This window comes from Oncorhynchus masou, chromosome 33 (genome assembly GCF_036934945.1).
Source record: "Oncorhynchus masou masou isolate Uvic2021 chromosome 33, UVic_Omas_1.1, whole genome shotgun sequence".
NCBI classification, from domain to species: domain Eukaryota; kingdom Metazoa; phylum Chordata; class Actinopteri; order Salmoniformes; family Salmonidae; genus Oncorhynchus; species Oncorhynchus masou.
Window position 1 is genome coordinate 2,583,669 of NC_088244.1, and position 27,440 is coordinate 2,611,108.

Here is a 27,440-nt window from a genome sequence, read left to right on the forward strand (position 1 = left end):
CCTGTGTTAAGCATACCTGTGTTAAACCTACCTGTGTTAGTCCTACCTGTGTTAATCCTACCTGTGTTAATCCTACCTGTGTTAATCCTACCTGTGTTAAGCATACCTGTGTTAGTCCTACCTGTGTTAAACCTACCTGTGTTAGTCCTACCTGTGTTAATCCTACCTGTGTTAATCCTACCTGTGTTAGTCCTACCTGTGTTAATGCTACCTGTGTTAATGCTACCAGTGTTAATGCTACCTGTGTTAATGCTACCTGTGTTAATGCTACTTGTGTTAATGCTACCTGTGTTGAGGGCAGGTGGTCCTCCTGGTGTAACGCTGTAGACCTGGAGAAACTCTCTGTGCCTGCTTCCTCCCACTATGTTGAAGCCGAAACCCTGCAGCCCTTTAGACAGACGGGTGTGGATGGAGTAGCCCTTCAGCTCTGCTGGCTGGTCCGTGAAAGCAGGTACTGGCAGGGGACAGGGACACAGACCATTAGTTTCCTGTTGTAAGGATCCTACCTCCGCCTAGTATTTAGGGTTTTTTATTTACCCAGGGCTTGTCTCATTAAAGTCAAACCAGTCCTGGTTTCTCCAGACGTCTCTCAGATTGCACAGGCCAGGCGACTTCTCGCTATATCTATGATAGACTGTCTATGTGTATCCACATATATCTATGATAGACTGTCTATGTGTATTCACATATATCTATGATAGACTGTCTATGTGTATTCACATATATCTATGATAGACTGTCTATGTGTATCCACATATATCTATGATAGACTGTCTATGTGTATCCACATATATCTATGATAGACTGTCTATGTGTATCCACATATATCTATGATAGACTGTCTATGTGTATCCACATATATCCATGATAGACTGTCCATGTGTATCCACATATATCTATGATAGACTGTCTATGTGTATCCACATATATCTATGATAGACTGTCTATGTGTATTCGCATATATCTATGATAGACTGTCTATGTGTATCCACATATATCTATGATTGACTGTCTATGTGTATCCATATATATCTATGATAGACTGTCTATGTGTATTCACATATATCTATGATAGACTGTCTATGTGTATTCACATATATCTATGATAGACTGTCGATGTGTATTCACATATATCTATGATAGATTGTCTATGTGTATCCACATATATCTATGATAGACTGTCTATGTGTATTCACATATATCTATGATTGACTGTCTATGTGTATCCACATATATCTATGATAGACTGTCTATGTGTATCCACATATATCTATGATAGACTGTCTATGTGTATCCACATATATCTATGATAGACTGTCTATGTGTATCCACATATATCTATGATAGACTGTTGATGTGTATCCACATATATCTATGATAGACTGTCTATGTGTATCCACATATATCTATGATAGACTGTCCATGTGTATTCACATATATCTATGATAGACTGTCCATGTGTATCCACATATATCTATGATTGACTGTCTATGTGTATCCACATATCTATGATAGACTGTCTATGTGTATCCACATATATCTATGATAGACTGTTGATGTGTATCCACATATATCTATGATAGACTGTCCATGTGTATTCACATATATCTATGATAGACTGTCTATGTGTATCCACATATATCTATGATAGACTGTCCATGTGTATTCACATATATCTATGATAGACTGTCTATGTGTATTCACATATATCTATGATAGACTGTCTATGTGTATTCACATATATCTATGATAGACTGTCTATGTGTATCCACATATATCTATGATAGACTGTCTATGTGTATTCACATATATCTATGATAGACTGTCTATGTGTATTCACATATATCTATGATAGACTGTCTATGTGTATTCACATATATCTATGATAGACTGTCTATGTGTATTCACATATATCTATGATAGACTGTCTATGTGTATTCACATATATCTATGATAGACTGTCGATGTGTATCCACATATATCTATGATAGACTGTCTATGTGTATCCACATATATCTATGATAGACTGTCTATGTGTATCCACATATATCTATGATAGACTGTCTATGTGTATCCACATATATCTATGATTGACTGTCTATGTGTATTCACATATATCTATGATTGACTGTCTATGTGTATCCACATATATCTATGATAGACTGTCGATGTGTATCCACATATATCTATGATAGACTGTCCATGTGTATCCACATATATCTATGATAGACTGTCGATGTGTATTCACATATATCTATGATAGACTGTCCATGTGTATCCACATATATCTATGATAGACTGTCGATGTGTATTCACATATATCTATGATAGACTGTCCATGTGTATCCACATATATCTATGATTGACTGTCTATGTGTATCCACATATATCTATGATAGACTGTCTATGTGTATCCACATATATCTATGATAGACTGTCGATGTGTATTCACATAACAGGCAAGACAGAGCTACCGCACGGCGGGTGTCTCTGAACAGGTTTAACAACTGATTCTCTGGCGCCCTCTGCAGCTCAATGATGAAAATATGTAGTCTCATGGCTAACAGACATATATGTATCACGAGCAGACGACAATATGAAAATATATATATCTCTAATTCACGACTCCATTTCAGTAGAACTGAATGCTGTCTCAGTGCTAGATAACAACCGACAAAACATGAAAGCGACAAAGGGAGATGAGAGACAGTATGGGAGGGGATGAGAAGGAGGGAGATATAGGGGGAGAGAGAGGGGGTAGGAGGGAGAGGATGGGGAGTACGGGTAGGAAATGGGGATATAGGGGGGGTTGTGTAAATTATATTTCTAATAATGTCAAGAGATGAATTTGAGAGCTGACAGGGGAGACAGAGGAGGATAAGGTAGGTAGACTCACTGTCTGTCTCGCTGAGGATCTCCCTGCTCTGATCTCTGGGGTCCAGCCAGCTGGTTGTCTTAGAGATGTGACTGAGGGGAGGAAGAGTTCACCGCCTCCACCATCATCATCATTATCACCACCAACCTAATCATCATAAGCTCTACACTCTCCTCTCTCTATGTAGTAAAGTAATATTCTCTCTAAACTCTACGTAGTACAACTCTCCTCTCTCTATGTAGTAAAGTTATATTCTCTCTAAACTCTACGTAGTACAACTCTCCTCTCTCTATGTAGTAAAACTCTCCTCTCTCTACGTAGTACAACTCTCCTCTCTCTATGTAGTAAAACTCTCCTCTCTCTACGTAGTAAAACTCTCCTCTCTCTACATAGTAAAACTCTCCTCTCTCTCCTCTCTCTACGTAGTAAAACTCTCCTCTCTCTCCTCTCTCTATGTAGTAAAACTCTCCTCTCTCTCCTCTCTCTCCTCTCCTCTCTCTCCTCTCTCTATGTAGTAAAACTCTCCTCTCTCTCCTCTCTCTCCTCTCTCTATGTGGTAAAGCTCTCCTCTCTCTCCTCTCTCTCCTCTCTCTATGTAGTAAAACTCTCCTCTCTCTCCTCTCTCTCCTCTCTCTATGTAGTAAAACTCTCTCTCTCTTCTCTCTCCTCTCTCTATGTAGTAAAGCTCTCCTCTCTCTATGTAGTAAAACTCTCTCTCTCTCCTCTGTCTATGTAGTAAAGCTCTCCTCTCTCTCCTCTCTCTATGTAGTAAAGCTCTCCTCTCTCTCCTCTCTCTATGTAGTAAAACTCTCTCTCTCCTCTCTCTCTCTCTCTCCTGTCTCTACTCTATGTAGTAAAACTCTCTCTCTCCTATCTCTCTCTCCTGTCTCTACTCTATGTAGTAAAACTCTCTCCTCTCTCTCTCTCTCCTCTCTCTCCTGTCTCTACTCTATGTAGTAAAACTCTCTCTCTCTCCTCTCCTCTCTCTCCTGTCTCTACTCTATATAGTTAACCTCTCTCCTATCTCTCTCTCCTCTCTCTCCTCTCTCTCTCTCCTGTCTCTACTCTATGTAGTAAAACTCTCTCCTCTCTCCTATCTCTCTCTCCTATCTCTCTCTCCTGTCTCTACTCTAAGTAGTAAAACTCTCTCATCTCTCCTATCTCTCTCTCCTCTCTCTCCTATCTCTCTCTCCTGTCTCTACTCTATGTAGTAAAACTGTCTCTCTCCTCTCTCTCCTCTCTCTCTCTCCTGTCTCTACTCTATGTAGTAAAACTCTCTCCTCTCTCTCTCTCTCTCTCCTCTCTCTCCTGTCTACTCTATGTAGTACAACTCTCTCTCTCTCCTCTCCTCTCTCTCCTGTCTCTACTCTATATAGTTAACCTCTCTCCTATCTCTCTCTCCTCTCTCTCCTCTCTCTCTCCTGTCTCTACTCTATGTAGTAAAACTCTCTCTCTCTCCTCTCCTCTCTCTCCTGTCTCTACTCTATATAGTTAACCTCTCTCCTATCTCTCTCTCCTCTCTCCTCTCTCTCTCCTGTCTCTACTCTATGTAGTAAAACTCTCTCTCTCTCCTATCTCTCTCTCCTCTCTCTCCTCTCTACTCCCTCCTCTCTCTATGTAGTAAAGCTCTCCTCTCTCTATGTAGTAAAACTCTCCTCTCTCTCCTCGCTCTCCTCTCTCTCCTCTCCTCTCTCTCCTCTCTCTCCTCTCTCTATGTAGTAAACCTCTCCTCTCTCTATCTAGTAAACCTCTCCTCTCTCTCCTCTCTCTCCTCTCTCTATGTAGTAAAGCTCTCCTCTCTCTATGTAGTAAAACTCTCCTCTCTCTCCTCTCTCTCCTCTCTCTATGTAGTAAAACTCTCCTCTCTCTATGTAGTAAAACTCTCCTCTCTCTATGTAGTAAAACTCTCCTCTCTCTATGTAGTAAAACTCTCCTCTCTCTCCTCTCTCTATGTAGTAAAACTCTCCTCTCTCTCCTCTGTCTATGTAGTAAAGCTCTCCTCTCTCTCCTCTCTCTATGTAGTAAAGCTCTCCTCTCTCTCTCCTGTCTCTACTCTATGTAGTAAAACTCTCTCCTCTCTCTCCTATCTCTCTCTCCTCTCTCTCTCTCCTGTCTCTACTATATGTAGTAAAACTCTCTCTGTCCTCTCTCCTCTCTCTCCTCCTCTCTCCCCTGTCTCTGTTTACTCTCTCTATGTAGTAAAACTCTCTCTCTCTCCTCTCTCTCTCTCTCTCTCTCCTCTCTCTCTCTCCTGTCTCTACTATATGTAGTAAAACTCTCTCTGTCCTCTCTCCTCTCTCTCCTGTCTCTACTCACTCTATGTAGTAAAACTCTCTCTCCTCTCTCTCTCCTCTCTCTCCTCTCTCTCTCTCTCCTGTCTCTACTCTATATAGTAAAACTCTCTCTCTCTCCTCTCTCTCTCCTCCCCCTCTCCTGTCTCTACTCTATGTAGTAAGCCTCTCTCTCTCCTCTCTCTCTCTCCTATCTCTCTCTCCTGTCTCTACTCACTCTATGTAGTAAAACTCTCTCTCTCCTCTCTCTCCTGTCTCTACTCTATGTAGTAAGCCTCTCTCTCTCCTGTTTCTACTCTATGTAGTAAGCCTCTCTCTCTCCTATCTCTCTCTCCTGTCTCTACTCACTCTATGTAGTAAAACTCTCTCTCTCTCCTCTCTCTCTCCTCTCTCTCTCCTGTCTCTACTCACTCTATGTAGTAAAACTCTCTCTCTCTCTCCTCTCTCTCTCCTCTCTCTCTCTCCTGTCTCTACTCACTCTATGTAGTAAAACTCTCTCCTCTCTCTCCTGTCTCTACTCTATGTAGTAAAACTCTCTCTCCTCTCTCTCCTCTCTCTCTCTCCTGTCTCTACTCACTCTATGTAGTAAAACTCTCTCCTCTCTCTCCTGTCTCTACTCTATGTAGTAAAACTCTCTCCTCTCTCTCTCCTGTCTCTACTCACTCTATGTAGTAAAACTCTCTCCTCTCTCTCCTGTCTCTACTCTATGTAGTAAAACTCTCTCTCCTCTCTCTCCTCTCTCTCTCTCCTGTCTCTACTCACTCTGTAGTAAAACTCTCTCCTCTCTCTCCTGTCTCTACTCTATGTAGTAAAACTCTCTCTCCTCTCTCTCCTCTCTCTCTCTACTCACTCTATGTAGTAAAGCTCTCTCCTCTCTCTCCTGTCTCTACTCTATGTAGTAAAACTCTCTCTCCTCTCTCTCCTCTCTCTCTCCTGTCTCTACTCACTCTGTAGTAAAGCTCTCTCCTCTCTCTCCTGTCTCTACTCTATGTAGTAAAACTCTCTCTCCTCTCTCTCCTGTCTCTACTCACTCTATGTAGTAAAACTCTCTCCTCTCTCTCCTCTCTCTCTCTCCTGTCTCTACTCACTCTATGTAGTAAAACTCTCTCTCCTCTCTCTCCTCTCTCCTCTCCTGTCTCTACTCACTCTATGTAGTAAGCCTCTCCTGAGTTACTGAAGGCCAGCTCCCAGTTCTCTGGCAGTGTCACTCCGCCTCGAGTGGCGATGCCGCTCCCTCCGTTCTCCTCTCCAACGCCATCCCTGCCTTCCCACGATTGGCTAAGAGATTTGGATGTGGGTGGGGCACTGCTGGCACCTACTGACCCCGCTGCCAAGACAAAACACACACACACACAGCCTTGAAATAGCCTTTTAACTCTGGCCCCTGTAAGCTCCAATCAAGGGCTCAGATGTAAACAGATGTCTGTCTTTAGTCAATGTTTATCCCAAATTTCAGCCTATTCCCAAATTAGGGAAATACTTTTAATCAGAGCCCAATGGGTCCCCTCCACCCAGCCCTGAGAGGGTGGAGGGGAGGATCTGATAGAGCCTGAGACGCCCAGCCCTGAGAGGGTGGAGGGGAGGATCTGATAGAGCCTGAGACACCCAGCCCTGAGAGGGTGGAGAGGAGGATCTGATAGAGCCTGAGACACCCAGCCCTGAGAGGGTGGAGAGGAGGATCTGATAGAGCCTGAGACACCCAGCCCTGAGAGGGTGGAGAGGAGGATCTGATAGAGCCTGAGACGCCCAGCCCTGAGAGGGTGGAGAGGAGGATCTGATAGAGCCTGAGACACCCAGCCCTGAGAGGGTGGAGAGGAGGATCTGATAGAGCCTGAGGCACCCAGCCCTGAGAGGAGGATCTGATAGAGCCTGAGACAACCAGCCCTGAGAGGAGGATCTGATAGAGCCTGAGACGCCCAGCCCTGAGAGGAGGATCTGATAGAGCCTGAGACAACCAGCCCTGAGAGGAGGATCTGATAGAGCCTGAGACAACCAGCCCTGAGAGGGTGGAGAGGAGGATATGATAGAGCCTGAGACGCCCAGCAATTAGAGGGTGGAGAGGAGGATCTGATAGAGCCTGAGACAACCAGCCCTGAGAGGGTGGAGATGAGGATCTGATAGAGACTGAGACGCCCAGCCCTGAGAGGGTGGAGAGGAGGATCTGATAGAGCCTGAGACACCCAGCCCTGAGAGGGTGGAGATGAGGATCTGATAGAGCCTGAAACGCCCAGCCCTGAGAGGGTGGAGAGGAGGATCTGAAAGAGCCTGAGACACCCAGCCCTGAGAGGGTGGAGAGGAGGATCTGATAGAGCCTGAGACAACCAGCCCTGAGAGGAGGATCTGATAGAGCCTGAGACACCCAGCCCTGAGAGGGTGGAGAGGAGGATCTGATAGAGCCTGAGACACCCAGCCCTGATAGGGTGGAGAGGAGGATCTGATGGAGCCTGAGACGCCCAGCCCTGAGAGGGTGGAGAGGAGGATCTGATAGAGACTGAGACACCCAGCCCTGAGAGGGTGGAGAGGAGGATCTGATAGAGCCTGAGACAACCAGCCCTGAGAGGAGGATCTGATAGAGCCTGAGACACCCAGCCCTGAGAGGGTGGAGGGGAGGATCTGATAGAGCCTGAGACGCCCAGCCCTGAGAGGGTGGAGAGGAGGATCTGATAGAGCCTGAGACACCCAGCCCTGAGAGGGTGGAGAGGAGGATCTGATAGAGCCTGAGACGCCCAGCCCTGAGAGGGTGGAGAGGAGGATCTGATAGAGTCTGAGACGCCCAGCCCTGAGAGGGTGGAGAGGAGGATCTGATAGAGCCTGAGACACCCAGCCCTGAGAGGAGGATCTGATAGAGCCTGAGACACCCAGCCCTGAGAGGGTGGAGAGGAGGCAGAGCCTGAGACTCCCAGCCCTGAGAGGGTGGAGAGGAGGACCTGATAGAGCCTGAGACACCCAGCCCTGAGAGGGTGGAGAGGAGGATCTGATAGAGACTGAGACACCCAGCCCTGAGAGGGTGGAGAGGAGGATCTGATAGAGCCTGAGACAACCAGCCCTGAGAGGGTGGAGAGGAGGATCTGATAGAGCCTGAGACGCCCAGCCCTGAGAGGGTAGAGAGGAGGATCTGATAGAGACAGAGATGCCCAGCCCTGAGAGGAGGATCTGATAGAGCCTGAGACAACCAGCCCTGAGAGGAGGATCTGATAGAGCCCGAGACGCCCAGCCCTGAGAGGAGGATCTGATAGAGACAGAGATGCCCAGCGCTGAGAGGGTGGAGAAGAGGATCTGATAGAGCCTGAGACGCCCAGCAATTAGAGGGTGGAGAGGAGGATCTGATAGAGTCTGAGACACCCAGCCCTGAGAGGGTGGAGAGGAGGATCTGATAGAGCCTGAGACACCCAGCCCTGAGAGGGTGGAGAGGAGGATCTGATAGAGCCTGAGACACTCAGCCCTGAGAGGGTGGAGAGGAGGATCTGATAGAGCCTGAGACGCCCAGCCCTGATAGGGTGGAGAGGAGGATCTGATAGAGCCTGAGACGCCCAGCCCTGAGAGGGTGGAGAGGAAGATCTGATAGAGTCTGAGACGCCCAGCCCTGAGAGGGTGGAGAGGAGGCAGAGCCTGAGACACCCAGCCCTGAGAGGGTGGAGAGGAGGATCTGATAGAGCCTGAGACGCCCAGCCCTGAGAGGGTGGAGAGGAGGATCTGATAGAGCCTGAGACACCCAGCCCTGAGAGGGTGGAGAGGAGGATCTGATAGAGTCTGAGACTCCCAGCCCTGAGAGGGTGGAGAGGAGGATCTGATAGAGCCTGAGACACCCAGCCCTGAGAGGGTGGAGAGGAGGATCTGATAGAGCCTGAGACACCCAGCCCTGAGAGGGTGGAGAGGAGGGTCTGATAGACCCTGAGACTCCCAGCCCTGAGAGGGTGGAGAGGAGGATCTGATAGAGCCTGAGACTCCCAGCCCTGAGAGGGTAGAGAGGAGGATCTGATAGAGCCTGAGACGCTCAGCCCTGAGAGGGTAGAGAGGAGGATCTGATAGAGCCTGAGACACCCAGCCCTGAGAGGAGGATCTGATAGAGCCTGAGACACCCAGCCCTGAGAGGAGGATCTGATAGAGCCTGAGACACCCAGCCCTGAGAGGGTGGAGAGGAGGATCTGATAGAGCCTGAGACGCCCAGCCCTGAGAGGGTGGAGAGGAGGATCTGATAGAGCCTGAGACACCCAGCCCTGAGAGGAGGATCTGATAGAGCCTGAGACGCCCAGCCCTGAGAGGGTGGAGAGGAGGATCTGATAGAGCCTGAGACGCCCAGCCCTGAGAGGGTGGAGAGGAGGATCTGATAGAGCCTGAGACACCCAGCCCTGAGAGGAGGATCTGATAGAGCCTGAGACACCCAGCCCTGAGAGGAGGATCTGATAGAGCCTGAGACACCCAGCCCTGAGAGGAGGATCTGATAGAGCCTGAGACGCCCAGCCCTGAGAGGAGGATCTGATAGAGCCTGAGACGCCCAGCCCTGAGAGGAGGATCTGATAGAGCCTGAGACACCCAGCCCTGAGAGGGTGGAGAGGAGGATCTGATAGAGCCTGAGACACCCAGCCCTGAGAGGGTGGAGAGGAGGATCTGATAGAGCCTGAGACACCCAGCCCTGAGAGGGTGGAGAGGAGGATCTGATAGAGCCTGAGACGCCCAGCCCTGAGAGGGTGGAGAGGAGGATCTGATAGAGCCTGAGACACCCAGCCCTGAGAGGGTGGAGAGGAGGATCTGATAGAGCCTGAGACGCCCAGCCCTGAGAGGGTGGAGAGGAGGATCTGATAGAGCCTGAGACACCCAGCCCTGAGAGGGTGGAGAGGAGGATCTGATAGAGCCTGAGACACCCAGCCCTGAGAGGGTGGAGAGGAAGATCTGATAGAGTCTGAGACGCCCAGCCCTGAGAGGGTGGAGAGGAGGATCTGATAGAGTCTGAGACACCCAGCCCTGAGAGGGTGGAGAGGAGGATCTGATAGAGCCTGAGATGCCCAGCCCTGAGAGGGAGGAGAGGAGGATCTGATAGAGCCTGAGACACCCAGCCCTGAGAGGGTGGAGAGGAGGATCTGATGGTTCACGGTGTTGAAGGCAGCGGATAGATGTAGGAGGATGAGAACAGAGGAGAGAGAGTCAGCTTTGGAAGTACGGAGAGCCTCTGTGACACAGAGAAGATCAGTCTTGGTTGAGTGACTTGTTAGGGTCAAGAAGATCATTCTGAGACAGATAGTGAGAAAGTTTGTCAGAGAGAGCACGCCGAAGTGTTTTGGAAATCAAAGAAAGGTTGTTTTTGATGTCAGTGGGCTCGAGTGTTGGTTTCTTGAGGAAGGGAGCTACACTGGCCAACTTGAAGTCAGAGGGGACTCAGCTAGCGGTCAGGGATGAGTTGATGGGGAAGTGAAGAATGGGAGAGGGTCTCCAGAGATGGTCTGGAGAAGGGAGGAGGGGATGGGGTCGAGCGGGCAGGTTGTTGGGCGGCCGGACCTCACTATTTGCTGGATGTATTCTGGAGAGAGAGGCGTAGGGTAGGTCTGTGTGAGTGGGACCAGTGGGTTCAGTGGGCTGAGTGAATGAGGAGCGGAGATTTAGATACAAAGCGTCTTTAGCAGTAGATACAGAGGAAGAGGAGGGATCGAGGAGGGAGAGAGTAGGGAGAGAGGAGGGAGAGAGGAGGGAGAGAGGTCGGAGCGAGGAGGGAGTGAGGAGGGAGAGAGGAGGGAGTGAAGAGGGAGAGAGGAGGGAGTGAAGAGGGAGAGAGGAGGGAGTGAGGAGGGAGTGAGGAGGGAGAGAGGAGGGAGAGAGGAGGGAGCGAGGAGGGAGTTAGGAGGGAGTTAGGAGGGAGTTAGGAGGGAGAGAGGAGGGAGTGAGGAGGGAGAGAGGAGGGAGTGAAGAGGGAGAGAGGAGGGAGAGAGGAGGGAGTGAGGAGGGAGTGAGAAGGGAGTGAGGAGGGAGAGAGGAGGGAGAGAGGAGGGAGCGAGTAGGGAGCGAGTAGGGAGCGAGGAGGGAGCGAGGAGGGAGAGAGGAGGGAGAGAGGAGGGAGTGAGGAGTGTGAGAGGAGGGAGCGAGGAGGGAGAGAGGAGGGAGAGAGGAGGGAGAGAGGAGGGAGCGAGGAGGGAGAGAGGAGGGAGAGAGGAGGGAGCGAGGAGGGAGAGAGGAGGGAGAGAGGAGGGAGAGAGGAGGGAGAGAGGAGGGAGTGAGGAGGGAGAGAGGAGGGAGAGAGGAGTGTGAGAGGAGGGAGAGAGGGAGCGAGGAGGGAGCGAGGAGGGAGAGAGGAGGGAGAGAGGAGGGAGAGAGGAGGGAGAGAGGAGGGAGAGAGGAGGGAGAGAAGAGGGAGAGAGGGAGAGAGGAGGGAGTGAGGAGTGTGAGAGGAGGGAGCGAGGAGGGAGAGAGGAGGGAGAGAGGAGGGAGCGAGGAGGGAGAGAGGAGGGAGAGAGGAGGGAGAGAGGAGGGAGTGAAGAGGGAGTGAAGAGGGAGAGAGGAGGGAGTGAAGAGGGAGAGAGGGAGAGAGGAGGGAGTGAGGAGTGTGAGAGGAGGGAGCGAGGAGGGAGAGAGGAGGGAGAGAGGAGGGAGCGAGGAGGGAGCGAGGGAGGGAGAGAGGAGGGAGAGAGGAGGGAGTGAGGAGGGAGAGAGGAGGGAGAGAGGAGGGAGAGAGGGAGGGAGCGAGGAGGGAGAGGAGGGAGAGAGGAGGGAGCGAGGAGGGAGCGAGGAGGGAGAGAGGAGGGAGAGGGAGGGAGAGGGGAGCGAGGAGGGGAGCGAGGAGGGAGAGAGGGAGGAGAGAGGAGGGGAGAGAGGAGGGAGTGAGGAGGGAGTGAGGAGGGAGAGAGGAGGGAGAGAGGAGGGAGTGAGGAGGGAGAGAGGAGGGAGAGAGGAGTGTGAGAGGAGGGAGCGAGGGAGCGAGGAGGGAGAGAGGAGGGAGAGAGGAGGGAGAGAGGAGGGAGTGAGGAGGGAGAGAGGAGGGAGAGAGGGAGCGAGGAGGGAGCGAGGAGGGAGCGAGGAGGGAGAGAGGAGGGAGAGAGGAGGGAGAGAGGAGGGAGAGAGGAGGGAGAGGGAGGGAGAGAGGAGGGAGAAGAGGGAGTGAGGAGGGAGAGAGGAGGGAGTGAAGAGGGAGTGAGGAGGGAGTGAGGAGGGAGTGAAGAGGGAGAGAGGAGGGAGCGAGGAGGGAGAGAGGAGGGAGAGAGGAGGGAGAGAGGAGTGTGAGAAGAGGGAGTGAGGAGGGAGAGAGGATGGAGTGAAGAGGGAGTGAGGAGGGAGTAAGGAGGGAGTGAAGAGGGAGAGAGGAGGGAGCGAGGAGGGAGAGAGGAGGGAGAGAGGAGGGAGAGAGGAGGGAGTGAGGAGTGTGAGAGGAGGGAGCGAGGGAGCGAGGAGGGAGCGAGGAGGGAGAGAGGAGGGAGAGAGGAGGGAGAGAGGAGGGAGAGAGGAGGGAGAGAGGAGGGAGAGAGGAGGGAGTGAGGAGGGAGAGAAGAGGGAGTGAGGAGGGAGAGAGGAGGGAGCAAGGAGGGAGAGAGGAGGGAGTGAGGAGGGAGCGAGGAGGGAGAGAGGAGGGAGAGAGGAGGGAGAGAGGAGGGAGCGAGGAGGGAGCGAGGAGGGAGAGAGGAGGGAGAGAGGAGGGAGAGAGGAGGGAGAGAGGAGGGAGTGAGGAGGGAGAGAAGAGGGAGTGAGGAGGGAGAGAGGAGGGAGCAAGGAGGGAGAGAGTAGGGAGAGAGTGAAATTCCAGTGTGCCATCACAGCAGCAAGATTTGTGACCTGTTGCCACGAGAAAAGGGCAACCAGTGAAGAACAAACACCATTGTAAATACAACCCATATTTATGCTTATTTATTTTCCCTTGTATACCTTAACCATTTGTACATGGTTAAAACACTGTATATATATATAATATGACATTTGTAATGTCTTTATTGTTTTGAAACTTCTGTATGTGTAATGTTTACTGTTAATTTTTATTGTTTATTTCAATTTATATATTCACTTTATATATTATCTACCTCACTTGCTTTGGCAATGTTAACACGTTTCCCATGCCAATAAAGCCCTTGAATTGAATTGAGAGACAGACAGACAGACAGACAGACAGACAGACAGACAACAGACTGTTTTTAGACAGCTGTATGTGACTATACCTGACAGACCAGACCAGACCAGACCAGACAGACCAGACCAGACCAGACAGACAGACAGACAGACAGACAGACAGACAGACAGACAGACAGACAGACAGACAGACAGACAGACAGACAGACAGCTAACAGACAGACAGACAGACAGACAGACAGACAGACAGCTAACAGACCGTTTTTAGACAGTGGTATGTGACTATACCTGACAGACCAGAGTCCTCCTCACTGTTCTCTCCCTCCTCCACAGCCTTCTCCAGGTTGCTAAGCGACTTGCTGCGCGTCCTGAAGTTCCGGAGCACGTTCCGGTGTTCCTGGTACGTGATTGGTGGGCTGTCTGGGCCAATGTGGACTGGGCGGGGCGTCCCGTAGTAGTTACCTGATTGGAGGAGGAGGTACAGAGGAGGAACAATCTGTTAATCAAATAACACGAGAAATGCTGGGCATCAAGAGACTCCCCCTTCCAGCTAATGAGCAGTCATTCTGACTGAAACACTCTAACAGTGTAGCTAATGAGCAGTCATTCTGACTGAAACACTCTAACAGTGTATCCAATGAGCAGTCATTCTGACTGAAACACTCTAACAGTGTAGCTAATGAGCAGTCATTCTGACTGAAACTCTAACAGTGTAGCTAATGAGCAGTCATTCTGACTGAAACACTCTAACAGTGTAGCTAATGAGCAGTCATTCTGACTGAAACACTCTAACAGTGTAGCTAATGAGCAGTCATTCTGACTGAAACACTCTAACAGTGTATCTAATGAGCAGTCATTCTGACTGAAACTCTAACAGTGTAGCTAATGAGCAGTCATTCTGACTGAAACACTCTAACAGTGTAGCCAATGAGCAGTCATTCTGACTGAAACACTCTAACAGTGTATCCAATGAGCAGTCATTCTGACTGAAACACTAACAGTGTAGCCAATGAGCAGTCATTCTGACTGAAACACTAACAGTGTAGCCAATGAGCAGTCATTCTGACTGAAACACTCTAACAGTGTAATTCATACATTTCATATAGGCATCTAATAAAAAAAGGGTTTTGTTTATGAAGGTCTTAGGTAACATTAGAATACAAAATAACAGTTTGTTACTGTAGGCTATATGTAAAAACAAAACAAAGCAAGAATTCAAGTTTTCAATTAATTTTATTTGTGGAGAGCCTTTGTTTACAACAACGAAACGGAAAAGCACATGTTGGAACGCAGTAACAAATAAAACATTAAATACCTCAAATGAAATACACACGGTGAAATCAGGAAAATATCAGTAGCCTAAATATCATTACTTGCACCACGTATACTTGATAGTAAAGAAATGCTCCCTATTTCTCAATGCATTTTAGTGCAAAAGGTAGCTAAACACTCGCGTAAAATCAAAAAGTTTGGTAAACGACTTTTACCAGCATTTACCCCCTCCCCCCCACACTCCACCACTGGCCAATAAACACACACACTCCCCCACTGGCCAATAAACACACACACACTCCCCCACTGGCCAATAAACACACACACTCCCCCACTGGCCAATAAACACACACACACTCCCCCACTGGCCAATAAACACACACACACTCCCCCACTGGCCAATAAACACACACACTCCACCACTGACCAATAAACACACACACTCCACCACTGACCAATAAACACACACACACTCCCCCACTGGCCAATAAACACACACTCACTCACTGGCCAATAAACACACACACTCCCTCACTGGCCAATAAACACACACACTCCCTCACTGGCCAATAAACACACACACTCCCTCACTGGCCAATAAACACACACACTCCCTCACTGGCCAATAAACACACACACTCCCCCACTGGCCAATAAACACACACACACTCCCCCACTGTCCAATAAACACACACACTCCACCACTGACCAATAAACACACACACTCCTCCACTGTCCAATAAGCACACACACTCCCTCACTGACCAATAAACACACACACTCCCTCACTGGCCAATAAACACACACACTCTTACCTTTGAACTTGCCACTCTCCAATAGGGCTCCAGACTCATCCAGGGAAAAGAACTCTTCTATGGAGACAAAATTGTAGTCCACTCCTGATATCTCCTCGTGGCGAGGCGGCCTGGTCGTACCTGGAGATAGGAGGATAAGGGAAGGCTATAGTGGACCACACACACACACGAGTCAAGCATAGACTTGATTACAATGGGAATATACTGTGTTAGGGTAAACAAGCCTCCATGTAGTATAACTGTACTTGATCTTAGAAGACATTGATTTCTGAGGCACACCTGAAACTATTCTCAACCAGAAGCAGACAGAGGAAAGCATGTGTAAATAGGCAGGAGTGTAGTGATGTTCGCTGAGAGTCGTCGGTCTGTGACGATGTTCACTGAGGGTCGTCAGTCTGTAACGATGTTCGCTGAGAGTCGTCAGTCTGTAACGATATTCGCTGAGGGTCGTCAGTCCGTGACGATGTTCGCTGAGGGTCGTCAGTCTGTGACGATATTCGCTGAGGGTCGTCAGTCTGTAACGATGTTCGCTGAGAGTCGTCAGTCTGTAACGATGTTCGCTGAGAGTCGTCGGTCTGTGACGATGTTCACTGAGGGTCGTCAGTCTGTAACGATGTTCGCTGAGAGTCGTCAGTCTGTAACGATGTTCGCTGAGAGTCGTCAGTCTGTAACGATGTTCGCTGAGGGTCGTCAGTCTGTAACGATGTTCGCTGAGGGTCGTCAGTCCGTAACGATGTTCACTGAGAGTCGTCGGTCTGTGACGATGTTCGCTGAGGGTCGTCAGTCTGTAACGATGTTCACTGAGGGTCGTCAGTCTGTAACGATATTCGCTGAGGGTCGTCGGTCTGTAACGATGTTCGCTGAGGGTCGTCAGTCTGTAACGATGTTCGCTGAGGGTCGTCAGTCTGTAACGATGTTCGCTGAGGGTCGTCAGTCTGTAACGATGTTCGCTGAGAGTCGTCGGTCTGTAACGATGTTCGCTGAGGGTCGTCAGTCTGTAACGATGTTCGCTGAGGGTCGTCAGTCTGTAACGATATTCGCTGAGAGTCGTCGGTCTGTAACGATGTTCGCTGAGGGTCGTCAGTCTGTAACGATGTTCGCTGAGGGTCGTCGGTCTGTAACGATGTTCGCTGAGGGTCGTCGGTCTGTAACGATGTTCGCTGAGGGTCGTCGGTCTGTAACGATGTTCGCTGAGAGTCGTCAGTCTGTAACGATGTTCGCTGAGGGTCGTCAGTCTGTAACGATGTTCGCTGAGAGTCGTCAGTCCGTAACGATGTTCGCTGAGAGTCGTCAGTCTGTAACGATATTCGCTGAGAGTCGTCGGTCTGTAACGATGTTCGCTGAGGTTCGTCAGTCTGTAACGATGTTCGCTGAGAGTCGTCAGTCTGTAACGATGTTCGCTGAGAGTCATCAGTCTGTAACGATGTTCACTGAGAGTCGTCGGTCTGTGACGATGTTCGCTGAGGGTCGTCAGTCTGTAACGATGTTCGCTGAGAGTCATCAGTCTGTAACGATGTTCGCTGAGAGTCGTCGGTCTGTGACGATGTTCGCTGAGAGTCGGGAAGCAAGTTCAGGGAGTGAATACATGTAATAAATGAACAAAACAAGAAACACAAACAGTACACCGACATGAAACAGGAAAAATGACGACTGGGGAAGAAACCAAAGGGAGAGACATATAAAGGGCAGGTGATCAAGGAGGTGATGGAGTCCAGGTGAGTGTCATTATGTTCGTAACGCTGGTGACAGGTGTGCTCCATAACGAGCAGTCTGGTGACCTAGAGGCCGGAGAGGCGTGACAGAGAGGAGCATGTCGTCAAGTCATCCCAGTGGGTTTTTCTGAGTTTTTCTTTCTCTCTAGTTTGGGTTCAAGGATTCCTGGTTCTGACCTGTTTTTGCCTTCCCTGACCCTGAGCCTTCCCTGACCCTGCCCTGACCCTGTCCTGACCCTGTCCTGACCCTGAGCCTGCCCCTGAGCCTGTCCTGATCCTGCCCTGACCTTGAGCCTGCCCTGACCCTGAGCCTGCCCCTGAGCCTGCCCCTGAGCCTGTCCTGACCCTGAGCCTGTCCTGATCCTGCCCTGACCCTGCCCTGACCCTGAGCCTGCCCTGACTCTGAGCCTGTCCTGACCCTGAGCCTGCCCCTGAGCCTGCCCCTGAGCCTGCCCTTGAGCCTGTCCTGACCCTGTCCTGACCCTGAGCCTGCCCCTGAGCCTGTCCTGACCCTGAGCCTGCCCCTGAGCCTGCCCCTGAGCCTGTCCTGAGCCTGCCCTGACCCTGAGCCTGCCCTGACCCTGAGCCTGCCCTGACTCTGAGCATGCCCTGACATACCTTAAGGGAACATTTCGACAATCACCGTATAGTTAGTGAGAAAGTCCCTATTGGAACTGTACGGTCCCTTACTAGACGTCCGAAAACATTTTAGAAATTCGGGGACGGCGTCGGGCCGAGCGGTAGGGCCAGACCTACCGGGAAGTCATCAAATGAACTTTGTCGGACATTCGGTTTTCGTTTAATAAAATAAACAAATTTTAGCCCATTTTTGCGCAATGCCGAAATATCCCACAAGAGGGCATAAGCAATCATATTGCTATTGGACAAAACATCACGAATCACGACGTGCCATATCTCGGAAACCGAAAATATTTCGAAGCCGAAACTTGGTGAGCGTAGGTTTGGCATTATGGGAAGATGGCCCCGAACAAGATGGCGTCTAGGCCTCAACGGTTTTTGAGTTATGGCCATATTTCTGGGATTAAAGGTCCAAAATGAAAATAGAGAAAAGATTTTTCACTTCACGTCAAAGTCAAGGAGCCTCCGGTGTCAATAAAAAAAAATCGGCCATTTATCTATCGTCATTTACGAGAAATCGTACGTTGACCAGATCGTGATGTTCAGATATAGGTGGGTTTTTTTTTCAACGGTTACAGATCCAGTTGCAGGGTGTTCATACGAGTATTTTTAAAATGTGCTGCGGAGCTCTGCGACATTTCTGTGATTTTCTATGATTTTCTGAAATAACACACACTCACTAAACCCTCCGTAAATAACTCAGTTCTTAACGTAAAGACTTAAAACTCAGGATTCTGTAAAGGCATACCCCAATGAGGATATGAGTTTATTTATAGCTTCCTGTGCCAACCGGAAGTGCCATAATTGGTGTCTCAGGGGCTGTTTGGAAGGGTTAAAAAAATCAGATCTGTCCAAAACTTCATATGTGTGATTAGACAACCCCCATGAACTGTAAATCAGTCATTTTTCCCAACAGATGTCAAAGAAAAGCTCTCACACACACACACACAGCAAGGATGGAGTGACAAAGCGTGGTGTTTAAAGACACAGAGAGCAGGCAATGGCATAAACATAATCCCAAGGCAGGGCCGAGTCCAACGAGGTGCCCCGCTTGACCGTAGCTCACTCGGTCTGAGCGCAGCGACCATGAGAAAAATAGGCCCACAATGAAGCCTGCACCACAATGTCATTGGATTTTGGGTGACAGCGGCGGAACCGTTAGGTTTAGAAGGACAATTCAAACACAGGACTGTTCCTAAGGTCCTCCCGATCTGTGCAAGCCTAACCTTGACTGTGTGGCATTAACCTTTCACAGTTAAAAGAAGGTGTTTACAAAAAAACAGTGTGCATTGACTTCTCTCCCCATAGGAATACATTGCCTGCTCCCCTAAATACAACCTGGGGTCTTTATGGGTTATGAATGCTGTATGAACCTGTCTTCTATGACATTCCATCAGACCACTATGAGGTCTACCTGTGTCGATTCTAAGCTTCCTGGAGCAACCGGAAGTGGTTAGATTGACCCAAAAGGTATTTGGATGTACATCACCTCGAAAGGTGCCGAGGCCTCTGCATTTTCAACCCTGTGTAGATCAGTCAATTCTCAACTTAAAGACTTAAAACTCAGGATTCCCTAGGTTTCTATGTCAGTCAAGACATGTGTGTATTTATAGCTTCCTGTGCCAACCGGAAGTGCCATAATTGGTGTCTCAGGGGCTGTTTGGAAGGGTTAAAAAAATCAGATCTGTCCAAAACTTCATATGTGTGATTAGACAACCCCCATGAACTGTAAATCAGTCATTTTTCCCATAAAAATTCAAAGGAAAAATAAATCACACAGATACACAACTTGGATGGAGGGACGTATTGGGGTGTGTAGAGACTGACAGTGCCTCCAATAGTTAGCTTTGTTCGAGCTAAAAGAACCGTCAGACCTAGAGTTCCGAAACTTTAGAATCCTGTTCTAGACCTCAGGTAGATAGTGCGTGGTGAGTTACGGCGCTCTAGGAGGTTCTCGGACCGAGAAACAGCGTCGAACATTTGCAATGACTTCAATTCATTTTGACCATTACGAAAATGGCGACATTTAGAAATGTCCCAGAGACACAAGACTAGGTGCATTGTGACCGTCTCGGCCCATAGAGACAGAACCCAACATCTCGGTCCGATAGCTCATTCAAGGACCCCGTAGCAAGGCATGGAAAAAGTGGATTTTCAGCACCAATTAGGCTTTTACTCGGACACCAAATGACCTATCGAGCCGAAACTCGGGATTCGGGGTCGCCTCACATAGGACTACACATAATGTCCGAACTGGCCCCGCAGCTAGAAAGTAACTATGTGTTTTATGGTTTTTTAATGTTTTGTACCGAAGGCCTTGTGAATTTTGGGCCAGCTCTGAAGTATGTTATACTTGGCTCCTAAATGAGTTGGGAAAAGTGGGTTTGGTGTCAGTTTGTATCAGTTTGGTGTCAGAATGATATCAAATTGACTGATGGACGGTGACTTGCAGGTGACTCTTGTCCATTAGCAATATGTTTAGCGGTGAGGTACCATCACCAAAAGCGACATTTTGAAATCAACCCAAACGAGCGATGGAGAGGTACCAGTATCACTGCCCAGACATCCCTATGTCATCGGGCCAGTCAATTTGGCATTCCTGCATGATTTTTATGGCATGACAAATTGGTGATGGTGACTGCCCAGTTAACCATATGGCAAATGCACAGTGACTTTGCAAAAGTGAGAAAACATGACCAAATGGACATTCTGAAATCAACCCTAACGAGTGATGGAGAGGTACCAGAATCACTGCCAAGCCATCCCGAGTTCATCGGGCCAGTCAATTTGGCATTCCTGCACAAATTTTCAGTGACTTTGCAAAAGTAAGGAACATTTGCAATATGTTTTAACAGTGAGGTACCATCACCAAAAGCGACATTCTGAAATCAACCCAAACGAGCCATGGAGAGGTACCAGTATCACTGCCCAGCCATCCCGAGGTCATCGGGCCAGTCAATTTGGCATTCCTGCAAAAATTTTCAGTGACTTTGCAAAAGTAAGGAACATTTGCAATATGTTTTAACAGTGAGGTACCATCACCAAAAGCGACATTCTGAAATCAACCCAAACGAGCCATGGAGAGGTACCAGTATCACTGCCCAGCCATCCTGAGGTCATCTGGCCAGTCAATTTGGCATTCCTGCAAAAATTTTCAGTGACTTTGCAAAAGTAAGGAACATTTGCAATATGTTTTAACAGTGAGGTACCATCACCAAAAGCGACATTCTGAAATCAACCCAAACGAGCCATGGAGAGGTACCAGTATCACTGCCCAGCCATCCTGAGGTCATCGGGCCAGTCAATTTGGCATTCCTGCACAAATTTTCAGTGACTTTGCAAAAGTAAGGAACATTTGCAATATGTTTTAACAGTGAGGTACCATCACCAAAAGCGACATTCTGAAATCAACCCAAACGAGCGATGGAGAGGTACCAGTATCACTGCCCAGCCATCCTGAGGTCATCGGGCCAGTCAATTTGGCATTCCTGCATGATTTTTATAGCATGACAAATTGGTGATGGTGACTGCCCAGTTAACCATATGGCAAATGCACAGTGACTTTGAAAGAGTGAGAAAAATCACCAAATGGACATTCTGAAATCAGCCCAAACGAGCGATGGAGAGGTACCAGTATCACTGCCCAGCCATCCCGAGGTCATCGGGCCAGTCAATTTGGCATTCCTGCAAGAATTTTTTGTGACTTTGCAAAAGTAAGGAACATTTGCAATATGTTTAAGCGGTGAGGTACCATCACCAAAAGCGACATTCTGAAATCAACCCAAACGAGCGATGGAGAGGTACCAAAATCACTGCCCAGCCATCCCTATGTCATCGGGCCAGTCATTTTGGCATTCCTGCATGATTTTTATGGCATGACAAATTGGTGATGGTGACTGCCCAGTTAACCATATGGCAAATGCACAGTGACTTTGCAAAAGTGAGAAAACATGACCAAATGGACATTCTGAAATCAACACAAACAATGTCATCACCATAGAGTCCAGACTGTGCCGAGTCCAACGAGGCGCCCCGCTTGACCGTAGCTCGCTCGGTCTGAGCGCGGCGACCATGAGAAAAATAGGCCCAATATTAAGCCTTCACCAGTACGTCATTTGATTTTGGGTGACAGCGGCGGAACCGTTAGGTTTAGAAAGACAATTCAACCACAGGACTGTTCCTAAGGTCCTCCTGATCTGTCCAAGCCTATCCTTGACCGTGTGACATTAACCCTTCACAGTCAAAAGAAGGTGTTTACATAAAAACAGTGTTCATTGACTTCTCTCCCCATAGGAATATATTGGCTGCTCCACTAAATACAACCTGGAGTCTATATGGGTTATGAATGTTGTATGAACCTGTCTTTGGTACCAGTCCATCAGACCACTATAAGGTCTACCTGTGTCGATTCTAAGCTTCCTGGACCAACTGGAAGTGGTTCAAATCGCCCTAAAAGTGTATACCCATACACTGCCTGCAATTTGATGGACATATTGCATTGAACCCTGTGTAAATCAGTCAGTTTTCATGGTAAAGACTTAAAACTCAGGATTCTCTAATGGAATAGCCCAATGAGGATGTATGTTGAGTTACAGCTTCCTGTGCCAACCGGAAGTGCCATAATTGGTGACTCAGGGGCTGTTTGGAAGGGTTAAAAAATCAGATCTGTCCAAAACTTCATATGTGTGATTAGACAACCCCCATGAACTGTAAATCAGTCATTTTTCCCAACAGATGTCAAAGAAAAGCTCTCACACACACACACAGCAAGGATGGAGTGACAAAGCGTGGTGTTTAAAGACACAGAGAGCAGGCAATGGCATAAACATAATCCCAAGGCCGTGCCGAGTCCAACGAGGTGCCCCTCTTGACCGTAGCTCGCTCGGTCTGAGCGCAGCGACCATGAGAAAAATAGGCCCACAATGATGCCTGCACCACAATGTCATTGGATTTTGGGTGACAGCGGCGGAACCGTTAGGTTTAGAAGGACAATTCAAACACAGGACTGTTCCTAAGGTCCTCCCGATCTGTGCAAGCCTAACCTTGACTGTGTGGCATTAACCTTTCACAGTTAAAAGAAGGTGTTTACAAAAAAACAGTGTGCATTGACTTCTCTCCCCATAGGAATACATTGCCTGCTCCCCTAAATACAACCTGGGGTCTTTATGGGTTATGAATGCTGTATGAACCTGTCTTCTATGACATTCCATCAGACCACTATGAGGTCTACCTGTGTCGATTCTAAGCTTCCTGGAGCAACCGGAAGTGGTTAGATTGACCCAAAAGGTATTTGGATGTACATCACCTCGAAAGGTGCCGAGGCCTCTGCATTTTTCAACCCTGTGTAGATCAGTCAATTCTCAACTTAAAGACTTAAAACTCAGGATTCCCTAGGTTTCTATGTCAGTCAAGACATGTGTGTATTTATAGCTTCCTGTGCCAACCGGAAGTGCCATAATTGGTGACTCAGGGGCTGTTTGGAAGGGTTAAAAAAATCAGATCTGTCCAAAACTTCATATGTGTGATTAGACAACCCCCATGAACTGTAAATCAGTCATTTTTCCCAACAGATGTCAAAGAAAAGCTCTCACACACACACACAGCAAGGATGGAGTGACAAAGCGTGGTGTTTAAAGACACAGAGAGCAGGCAATGGCATAAACATAATCCCAAGGCCGTGCCGAGTCCAACGAGGTGCCCCGCTTGACCGTAGCTCGCTCGGTCTGAGCGCAGCGACCATGAGAAAAATAGGCCCACAATGAAGCCTGCACCACAATGTTATTTGATTTTGGGTGACAGCGGCGGAACCGTTAGGTTTAGAAGGACAATTCAAACACAGGACTGTTCCTAAGGTCCTCCTGATCTGTGCAAGCCTAACCTTGACTGTGTGGCATTAACCTTTCACAGTTAAAAGAAGGTGTTTACAAAAAAACAGTGTGCATTGACTTCTCTCCCCATAGGAATACATTGCCTGCTCCCTAAATACAACCTGGGGTCTTTATGGGTTATGAATGCTGTATGAACCTGTCTTCTATGACATTCCATCAGACCACTATGAGGTCTACCTGTGTCGATTCTAAGCTTCCTGGAGCAACCGGAAGTGGTTAAATTGACCCAAAAGGTATTTGGATGTACATCACCTCGAAAGGTGCCGAGGCCTCTGCATTATTCAACCCTGTGTAGATCAGTCAATTCTCAACTTAAAGACTTAAAACTCAGGATTCCCTAGGTTTCTATGTCAGTCAAGACATGTGTGTATTTATAGCTTCCTGTGCCAACCGGAAGTGCCATAATTGGTGACTCAGGGGCTGTTTGGAAGGGTTAAAAAAATCAGATCTGTCCAAAACTTCATATGTGTGATTAGACAACCCCCATGAACTGTAAATCAGTCATTTTTCCCATAAAAATTCAAAGGAAAAATAAATCACACAGATACACAACTTGGATGGAGGGACGTATTGGGGTGTGTAGAGACTGACAGTGCCTCCAATAGTTAGCTTTGTTCGAGCTAAAAAGAACCGTCAGACCTAGAGTTCCGAAACTTTAGAATCCTGTTCTAGACCTCAGGTAGATAGTGCGTGGTGAGTTACGGCGCTCTAGGAGGTTCTCGGACCGAGAAACAGCGTCGAACATTTGCAATGACTTCAATTCATTTTGACCATTACGAAAATGGCGACATTTAGAAATGTCCCAGAGACACAAGACTAGGTGCATTGTGACCGTCTCGGCCCATAGAGACAGAACCCAACATCTCGGTCCGATAGCTCATTCAAGGACCCCGTAGCAAGGCATGGAAAAAGTGGATTTTCAGCACCAATTAGGCTTTTACTCGGACACCAAATGACCTATCGAGCCGAAACTCGGGATTCGGGGTCGCCTCACATAGGACTACACATAATGTCCGAACTGGCCCCGCAGCTAGAAAGTAACTATGTGTTTTATGGTTTTTTAATGTTTTGTACCGAAGGCCTTGTGAATTTTGGGCCAGCTCTGAAGTATGTTATACTTGGCTCCTAAATGAGTTGGGAAAAGTGGGTTTGGTGTCAGTTTGTATCAGTTTGGTGTCAGAATGATATCAAATTGACTGATGGACGGTGACTTGCAGGTGACTCTTGTCCATTAGCAATATGTTTAAGCGGTGAGGTACCATCACCAAAAGCGACATTTTGAAATCAACCCAAACGAGCGATGGAGAGGTACCAGTATCACTGCCCAGACATCCCTATGTCATCGGGCCAGTCAATTTGGCATTCCTGCACAAATTTTCAGTGACTTTGCAAAAGTAAGGAACATTTGCAATATGTTTTAACAGTGAGGTACCATCACCAAAAGCGACATTCTGAAATCAACCCAAACGAGCCATGGAGAGGTACCAGTATCACTGCCCAGCCATCCCGAGGTCATCGGGCCAGTCAATTTGGCATTCCTGCAAAAATTTTCAGTGACTTTGCAAAAGTAAGGAACATTTGCAATATGTTTTAACAGTGAGGTACCATCACCAAAAGCGACATTCTGAAATCAACCCAAACGAGCCATGGAGAGGTACCAGTATCACTGCCCAGCCATCCTGAGGTCATCTGGCCAGTCAATTTGGCATTCCTGCAAAAATTTTCAGTGACTTTGCAAAAGTAAGGAACATTTGCAATATGTTTTAACAGTGAGGTACCATCACCAAAAGCGACATTCTGAAATCAACCCAAACGAGCCATGGAGAGGTACCAGTATCACTGCCCAGCCATCCTGAGGTCATCGGGCCAGTCAATTTGGCATTCCTGCACAAATTTTCAGTGACTTTGCAAAAGTAAGGAACATTTGCAATATGTTTTAACAGTGAGGTACCATCACCAAAAGCGACATTCTGAAATCAACCCAAACGAGCGATGGAGAGGTACCAGTATCACTGCCCAGCCATCCTGAGGTCATCGGGCCAGTCAATTTGGCATTCCTGCATGATTTTTATAGCATGACAAATTGGTGATGGTGACTGCCCAGTTAACCATATGGCAAATGCACAGTGACTTTGAAAGAGTGAGAAAATCACCAAATGGACATTCTGAAATCAGCCCAAACGAGCGATGGAGAGGTACCAGTATCACTGCCCAGCCATCCCGAGGTCATCGGGCCAGTCAATTTGGCATTCCTGCAAGAATTTTTTGTGACTTTGCAAAAGTAAGGAACATTTGCAATATGTTTAAGCGGTGAGGTACCATCACCAAAAGCGACATTCTGAAATCAACCCAAACGAGCGATGGAGAGGTACCAAAATCACTGCCCAGCCATCCCTATGTCATCGGGCCAGTCATTTTGGCATTCCTGCATGATTTTTATGGCATGACAAATTGGTGATGGTGACTGCCCAGTTAACCATATGGCAAATGCACAGTGACTTTGCAAAAGTGAGAAAACATGACCAAATGGACATTCTGAAATCAACACAAACAATGTCATCACCATAGAGTCCAGACTGTGCCGAGTCCAACGAGGCGCCCCGCTGACCGTAGCTCGCTCGGTCTGAGCGCTTGCGACCATGAGAAAAATAGGCCCAATATTAAGCCTTCACCAGTACGTCATTTGATTTTGGGTGACAGCGGGAACCGTTAGGTTTAGAAAGACAATTCAACCACAGGACTGTTCCTAAGGTCCTCCTGATCTGTCCAAGCCTATCCTTGACCGTGTGACATTAACCCTTCACAGTCAAAAGAAGGTGTTTACATAAAAACAGTGTTCATTGACTTCTCTCCCCATAGGAATATATTGGCTGCTCCACTAAATACAACCTGGAGTCTATATGGGTTATGAATGTTGTATGAACCTGTCTTTGGTACCAGTCCATCAGACCACTATAAGGTCTACCTGTGTCGATTCTAAGCTTCCTGGACCAACCGGAAGTGGTTCAAATCGCCCTAAAAGTGTATACCCATACACTGCCTGCAATTTGATGGACATATTGCATTGAACCCTGTGTAAATCAGTCAGTTTTCATGGTAAAGACTTAAAACTCAGGATTCTCTAATGGAATAGCCCAATGAGGATGTATGTTGAGTTACAGCTTCCTGTGCCAACCGGAAGTGCCATAATTGGTGACTCAGGGGCTGTTTGGAAGGGTTAAAAAATCAGATCTGTCCAAAACTTCATATGTGTGATTAGACAACCCCCATGAACTGTAAATCAGTCATTTTTCCCAACAGATGTCAAAGAAAAGCTCTCACACACACACACAGCAAGGATGGAGTGACAAAGCGTGGTGTTTAAAGACACAGAGAGCAGGCAATGGCATAAACATAATCCCAAGGCCGTGCCGAGTCCAACGAGGTGCCCCTCTTGACCGTAGCTCGCTCGGTCTGAGCGCAGCGACCATGAGAAAAATAGGCCCACAATGATGCCTGCACCACAATGTCATTGGATTTTTGGGTGACAGCGGCGGAACCGTTAGGTTTAGAAGGACAATTCAAACACAGGACTGTTCCTAAGGTCCTCCCGATCTGTGCAAGCCTAACCTTGACTGTGTGGCATTAACCTTTCACAGTTAAAAGAAGGTGTTTACAAAAAAACAGTGTGCATTGACTTCTCTCCCCATAGGAATACATTGCCTGCTCCCCTAAATACAACCTGGGGTCTTTATGGGTTATGAATGCTGTATGAACCTGTCTTCTATGACATTCCATCAGACCACTATGAGGTCTACCTGTGTCGATTCTAAGCTTCCTGGAGCAACCGGAAGTGGTTAGATTGACCCAAAAGGTATTTGGATGTACATCACCTCGAAAAGGTGCCGAGGCCTCTGCATTTTTCAACC

The 27,440-nt window shown here is 48.0% G+C and overlaps 1 protein-coding gene across 5 annotated transcripts in view; it reads right to left on the minus strand.

The window, feature by feature from the left end:
• The window catches only part of LOC135527680 (membrane-associated guanylate kinase, WW and PDZ domain-containing protein 2-like), a 135,142-nt gene that overhangs the window by 60,329 nt on the left and 47,373 nt on the right, over positions 1 to 27,440 (minus strand). For 4 of the 5 annotated variants that reach the window (XM_064956170.1, XM_064956169.1, XM_064956168.1 and 1 more), the window contains exons 4-8: positions 15,294 to 15,413; positions 13,495 to 13,668; positions 6,313 to 6,493; positions 2,897 to 2,967; positions 287 to 454 (exon numbers count right to left, since the gene is read on the minus strand). In XM_064956170.1, coding sequence (XP_064812242.1) covers positions 287 to 454; positions 2,897 to 2,967; positions 6,313 to 6,493; positions 13,495 to 13,668; positions 15,294 to 15,413 — 714 coding nt within the window. The remainder of the gene's footprint in view (positions 1 to 286; positions 455 to 2,896; positions 2,968 to 6,312; positions 6,494 to 13,494; positions 13,669 to 15,293; positions 15,414 to 27,440) is intronic. The other variant, XM_064956171.1, reaches the window with a different exon arrangement.